At 46.2% G+C, this 6,979-nt stretch overlaps 1 protein-coding gene across 1 annotated transcript; it reads right to left on the reverse strand.

The window, feature by feature from the left end:
• Positions 1 to 6,121: 6,121 nt before the first annotated feature.
• H257_15206 (hypothetical protein) lies at positions 6,122 to 6,636 on the reverse strand (the record flags this gene model as incomplete). Its single annotated transcript, XM_009843226.1, has 2 exons — positions 6,122 to 6,219; positions 6,279 to 6,636. The coding sequence occupies 2 exons, from the start codon at positions 6,634 to 6,636 to the stop codon at positions 6,122 to 6,124; spliced, it is 456 nt and encodes a 151-aa protein (XP_009841528.1).
• Between the last annotated feature and the right edge of the window lie 343 nt (positions 6,637 to 6,979).

The raw sequence follows: 6,979 nt of genomic DNA on the forward strand, positions 1-6,979 counted from the left end.
AAAAATGAAGCGGAAACAGTACGTGCAAATTCGGTAAATTTAGTATAAATTATTTTATAGAAGTATCGCACGCGATCAAGAATTGTCGTCAACGGGAGGGGCAAAGTCGGTGGACGGTGCCGCAAGTGACCTAGAATCTGCCCGACATGGGAGGACAACAGCGGCAGGAAGAGTACAAAAGGTTGTAAAAGAAAAGGATTTTTTGTATTAAAGAATGCAGTTTCCGTTCGTATAACAACTCTGGCACAAATTTGTCAACAAGGCTGATTCACCTCTTAAGCAAACAATCCAAAACAAAGACTTCATAGTATTTGCAAGCAAGCGCTCGTGCAAGTCTCACGATAAAATCAGCTATGGATATACTAGTAATTGACAATATGCATACAAGCAAACATGAACAAAGGAATAAAGCTGCAAAACGAACGAGTGGCGGCTAAGAGATACAATACAACCCTTAGTTCAAATATCATACACATACAACCATCATCACGGACTTAGGACAATGTGGGAATTCATGTACATCTATATGCAGTACACAAATCATGGATGGAACTGGGAAATCGAAGGATGCACGCATCGCCGACTTTGGCTGTCGTCGAAGTCGATGTGAATGACCTATGCATTCAGCCAAGTGATAGCATTAACGCAAACTAGCAGCATCATTTACATGTTGTAAGAGGCAACGTACCGTTGCGTGTAAGCCCCGACTCGACGCCAACGGAAGCGCTTTATTGTCGTTGGCCTTGGGGGCATGGACTTCGTTGGACAATGAAATGGCCGTGAACCCAAAGTCATTTATCCGGATGTTTTATCCGGATGCGCCGAAAGCGCATGCGCCGAAAAGTGGAAACCCATACTTCTTGATGAGATCATACATGGTTGGGTATGTCATCTCGTCTAGTTACTAACGCTTCTACAGGAAAACAATGATTGCGAAGTTACAGTGCGCGACAAAATAGAAAGGACAGTGGATAAAGAGTGGTTTTTTTGATGCCACGAGGTCAAAAATGAGCAAAATCAGCTGACTTTTAGATATGTTGCTCAGGGGAGTGTGGCAGATTCGTAGCATATTGCAGAACATCGAAATTCATGGTTGCCAAGAAGTAACAACCATTCACATGTTTGTATGTTTCGACAATATATAAGGACATACAAAAAACAAGATAAACAAAATGAATTGTGATGGCTCGAAGAAAGAAACTCAATGAGCGCCAAGTTGGGGAGATCGTCGCTCGTCGTGCCCACGGGGAGTCGCTTCGCCAAATTGCCAGCCAAGTTGGGTGTACAAGACAGCCATAGCCACGATGCTGCGCGACCCTGCAGGTTATGCCACCCCGAGCCCAACGGGTCGCAACCCGAAGCTAACCGACCGCACAAAGGCGGCGATTCTGCGAGAAGCGTCTAAAGGCCAAAGTAGTGCTTCTGAGATTCTCCAGCACCTGCAACTAGATGTACATGTGCGTACCGTTCAGCGACTTCTCCAGAACACGGAACACTGAGAGCACGTCTTCCGTGTTGCAACCTCACTGCTAACGGCCGCCCACAAAGCAGTGTGTCTCAAGTGGGCAGAGACCTACGTCACCATGGACGAAGGCTGGAAACATGTTGTCTTTTCGGATGAGAAAAAAATCAACCTCGATGGCCCGGATGGTTACCAGAAGTACTGGCATGACAAGCGGCACCCCAAGCAGCAGCGAATGAACCGCCAAAACGGCGGCGGCATCGTCATGATCTGGGCAGCCTTTTCATGGTTAGGCAAGAGTCGCGTTGTTCTGTTGCAAGGTCGTCAGGACTCGGAGGCATACGTTCACACGTTGTCGGAGTTCCTCTTTCCGTTTGCCCACCTCCATCATGGTACTCACTTCATCTTTCAGCAGGATAATGCTAGCATTCATAGCTCGCATGCAACAAAAGCATTTTTGGAAGAACACGATGTTAGTGTTTTACCCTGGCCTGCCTTTTCGCCGGATCTGAATCCGGTCGAGAATGTTTGGGCGTGTTTGTCGCGCAAGGTGTACGATAATGGGCGGCGCCAGTTCAGTTCAAGGCGTGATCTCATGTGTCAGATCACTTTGTCCTGGGACGAGATCGATCAGTCATATCTCGAAAAGTTGGTGACCTCAATGGCATCTCGGTGCCTTGCGGTGCATGCATGCCATGGTGACAAAACTAAGTACTGATTTTGTCTATCTTGTTTTTTGTATGTCCTTATATATTGTCGCAACATACAAACATGTGAATGGTTGATACTTCTTGGCAACCATGAATTTGGTTGTTCTGCAATGTGCTACGAATCTGCCACACTGCCCTGAGCAGCATATCTAAAAGTCAGCTGACTTTGCTCATTTTTGACCTCGTGGCGAAAACCCCCCCACTTTTTATCCACTTTCCTTTCTATTTTCTCGCGCACTGTAGCAAGTTTACGCTTGGTAACTTCGCAATCATTGTTTTCCAGTAGAAGCGTTTGGCCCAGACGGGTATGCGATGGACGACACTCTCAGGTACTAGGTAAGCCAGAGCTCAGTGCAAGCTTTGACGCATGCATTATAGGCTACTATACTGTAGTCGGTGTCATCCGTGCGCCTTGCCTTGCGCGAGAAGGCGCCACTCCCGTACCGGCATCCTTGGATTTCTATAGTCGGTGCCTTGCCTTGCGCGAGAAGGCGCTACTCCCGCGCCGGCATCCTAGGATTTCCAAATAGATTATCTTTATTTACTGTATAGGGATAATCACAGACACTCTGTAATTTGCAGCCAAGGATCGTGGAAGCCTTCCAGTGGAGCACTGCACTTGACCATTGGAGAGCTTTCTGTGCATTTAGGCTTCAGTAGTCTCAGTAAACCCAATGCATTTTATGACTAGGTAATTTATAGCCATACTATACGAGAAATGAGACAGAATCGTCGTCAAGCAACCCCCAGAGAAGATTTCGTGGAATCGCCCATGTCGCGGGACGCGGCGCAGGACAGCCTATTATAATGGTTCAGTTGTGGGAAGTGCTGGTGTGGTGGACACAAAGGGCACGACTGCCCCACCTCGGCAGGCCCTAGAAATGGCCGAGGTAGCGTAAAGTTAGTGTATTTGTGTGATGGTGGAGGTATTGTCATTGCCCTTCTTAGACATCAAAGTCAAGACACGCCCATGATGCTCATAATTGTGCTCAGTATTAATACGATATTCATACTACCGGTAGAACGGAACAGCGTCTTCTCGTACAGTGAACTGGGAAAGAACTCGACACAGTTGCACACAACAATATATAAGAGTTTGCAAGCCACACATCGAGACAAGTTCGAATATTATTTTGTCATACAACACTCGTCTGATAAAATACGAAAAATTCAACTGATGTGATTAGCCACAGCATCACAAAAATATTCAAATTTCCACAACTGAGTCCACAGGACTCCAGAACAAACCCATACAAAATCCAACATAACAAATACTTTACTTAAACAAAAACAAAATCCACCAACAGGTAGCCAAAGATCAAAGGAGTCAAGTGCAACAGTCAAAAACCATTAAATCCTCACCGTTTGCCCAATAAACTCAAATAAAGTACTACCTCCAGACGGAAATATAAGTCCCTTTTGGTGAAAATTAATAAAATTGGTGATTTGTTTGATGGTGTTATCTGTTTTTGCCCTAAGGATGCTTGTTGTAAAGGTCTTTGTATGATCCGTATCCCTGTGGAATATAATACCTTAAAGATGAATACCCTAATGGATAAGGCGGTTCTACTCTATGAATGTTTGTGGTTTGCATGCATTCTACCTGCATGAACAAATAGTCAGCAACAATTTAAACTATGTTTTGTACAGAATATAAATTAATGCAGGTCTATAATATAATCAGTATAAAATCGTGACTCGTATCCGGATACATATAAATAGACTCTATAAAATGATTAATTCCGGTTAATTCTGAAAAATCCTCTAAGAATGAAAAGGGACTTCTATTTCCGTCTGGAGGTAGTATATTACGAAAAATTGGCCCTGCGGGGCTTACTCGCTACGCTCATGGATGGCTCGCATCGCTCGCGAGGGACGCGTGGCAGTGCTTTCTCGAATGACCTTTTCACCGCAGACTCACTCAAACTTCCCATGCCTTGATCGTGCGTTCAATCATCTTCATTCTCTTCTCTGCCGTAGACTTCACCGGCTTCTGCTGTAGCCACAAAGCATGAAGCTTGGCCTTCAGTGGCCCCATCAAGCCAACGTCAAGAGGTTGGCATACGCTGTTTGTGTTTGGCGGCAGCGGCTCCAAGAAACCATACAGCTCTTCATCGACAGTGCGCCGCGACGTGTAGGAGACATGAGCAGCGAGGTTGTCTACCAGCAGGACTGACGGGCCAACCAGCTCATACTTCAACAGCTCCTTGAGGTAATACACCCACACACTCGCATCCATCCAACCTGTTTCTTGAACCGCGTATACGTGTCCATCAGGACACGTTGACTTCATCAGTCTCGATCGGCCACCGGGTCGGCCACGCACGATAAATAGTATTGGCAGCGTCGTCCCTACGTCACATGTAAGCCGCATGCACCATACCGCACCATCAGCGCAGGCTCCAAGCACGGCCGTGAGGTGGTCGGAGTGCTTCTCGGTCGAATCCACTTTCGCGTCTTCGCCAATTTCACACCACGTACGTCGAGTTGGCATGTCATAGTACACTGCTGTTTCATCCATATTGACAATGTCTAGTAGGGGCTTCTCATGGTGCTCCTCCCAGAAGGTCGCCGCAAACGCAATCTTTTGCTCTTCCAACTGAGTTCGTTTCAGCTTGGAATAACATGGTACACGCTGCTCAAAGCCATTGCAGTGGGCAAAGCGTTGACACAATCCATCGTACCCGGTTCCACTAGCGGCTTTCCGTTGGAGTTACGTCTCGACCCAGGATTGCTGATGGGTCTTGATCCATGTGACCATATGAGCAGTGGTCAAGAGGTGGCTGTCGGCTCGAACGGCCTTCATGAAGGCCAACAAGTCGTTGGCGAATTGCATGGCGACAGGTTTCCCTTGACCACCAAGCGTCAAGCACCGTTTGTTGCGTTCGGAGGTGAGGTATGCGTCCTTCTTACTCAGCCATGTCAGCCAAGTTGTGCGTGGAATACCTTCTAGTGCAGAAATAGCCTTATCCGCGAGATATGTATTCCCATAGGCCATGAGTAGCTTGATGCGCATGTCGAGGTTGTACCGCCTTTGGACTCGCTGGGGAAGCAGTGGGGCAGGCATTTCAAAGTTTGAACGTTTCGGTGTTTCCAAGGCGGACCAATCACAGACCTTAAATTGAATTCAAGTCACTAATCCAATCAAGTTATGATGTGCTTTTTTGCATTTTATTCGTTGTCATGTGGATTGCATATTTTGTTATTCGGGTGCAACTGTGTCGAGTTCGTTCCCAGTTCACTGTGCTGATAGCGTGTTTTACTGCTATACCGAAGCAACATACCTTGAACCCCAGTTGTTGACAGACCATATGTCCTCGGTGGTCGGCGCCGCTGGGGCCTTGCTCTTGGCCGATGGCATTGCTGTGTAAATTCTGAAACTGTGTCCGGATACTCGATTTCGTAAAACCTTTATATCTCTGGATATAATTTTGGCATACAAATATCAAATCAAAATATGTCCACTATCTGGGTTTACGAAATTTCGTGTTTCGTTTCTCCAATTGTGCACTGTATCCGGCACATTTATTTTGTAAAACATATATATTTGGAAGCAAATATAGCTAACAAAGTTGATCAACTTGGATGTTAACGTTATATTTGAGACAGCCACTTCTGTCAGAAATCGGCCATTTTGCCATGAAATTGATTAAAAAGGTCTAGATCAACCCTACTACCGGTAGTAGGGTCAATACTTGTCATTAGTAATCGTTCCAACAATGCATCGACTACCAATTCTTTACGATGTTGTCTACTACGTAGTACTTTACAGTCATGAACTAATCCCCAACGATCTCGTCGCAGGCAAATGGCATACGATTAGCTTGAATTATGGTGAAGTCGCTTCATTCCAATTGCCCCCACTTGCCGCTGTTCTCAGGTTAATTCTCAATTTCCTCCATCATTCCAAACTGAAATCAACGTCGAATGGATGTCGTACACAGGCGTCCTATTTCGCAGCCAGGGCTGCTTTCTTGGACTTCAAGCGCTTACGCAGCCAATTCCAAGCCGCCACATGATACGGCTCGCCATACGCCCACAAATCAACTGAGACAACACCAAAAACATATTAGTCCAGACAAAACAGAGTTGCAACTCACAAGTACGCTGGTGATCGTCCGGTGATTGAGTATGCACAAAGACGTGGATGTCGTCATCTTCAATAGCTTCAGTGTCCGGGAAGCCGATGGCGGGGTCTGAAATTTCAGTCGAGGCGTGCATAGCCCCGTGCTTTTGCATCATGGCTCGGATGCCATTCGATTGGCCACGTCGCATGAACTCCTGGGCATCAGGGTCCCCCGACTTGAGCCACTTGCCGTTTCGTTTCATCAGGTATACATCCATCCAAAACGATTGCAATGGTTGCTGTTCCTTGACCTTTGCCATGAGGAAACCCACGGTCAGACTCTCATTTAGGTCTATACGACATATTTTGCCTTTGACCAGACACACGACTGTCTTCATTGTTCGTTGGTGCCTTCGTAAGAGCGGAAGTTTTGACAAATGAGTATTTCTGCGATGTGTAGTAATTTCACTTGCCATAGTTCTACAGATTTCATCGCCAACTGCTATTCTTTTTCTCGACCAGCACAACATTGTTCATGTTCGCGGTCTAAGACTGTCACTTGACAAGGTCAGTAACCATCCGCTAGTGACGCCGAAGGGTAGGGTCGCAAACAACGGTCGAAATAGATTGGTGGGTTCTGAACTGCAGCACGATCATGATGAATCCAACGCAGATTGAATCATCGCTTTCAATCTGAAGTGCAATCGGCGTATATACTGTATCGAGTCATCTTCATGTTGC

This window comes from Aphanomyces astaci (assembly GCF_000520075.1).
Source record: "Aphanomyces astaci strain APO3 unplaced genomic scaffold supercont1.67, whole genome shotgun sequence".
NCBI lineage: Eukaryota > Oomycota > Saprolegniomycetes > Saprolegniales > Verrucalvaceae > Aphanomyces > Aphanomyces astaci.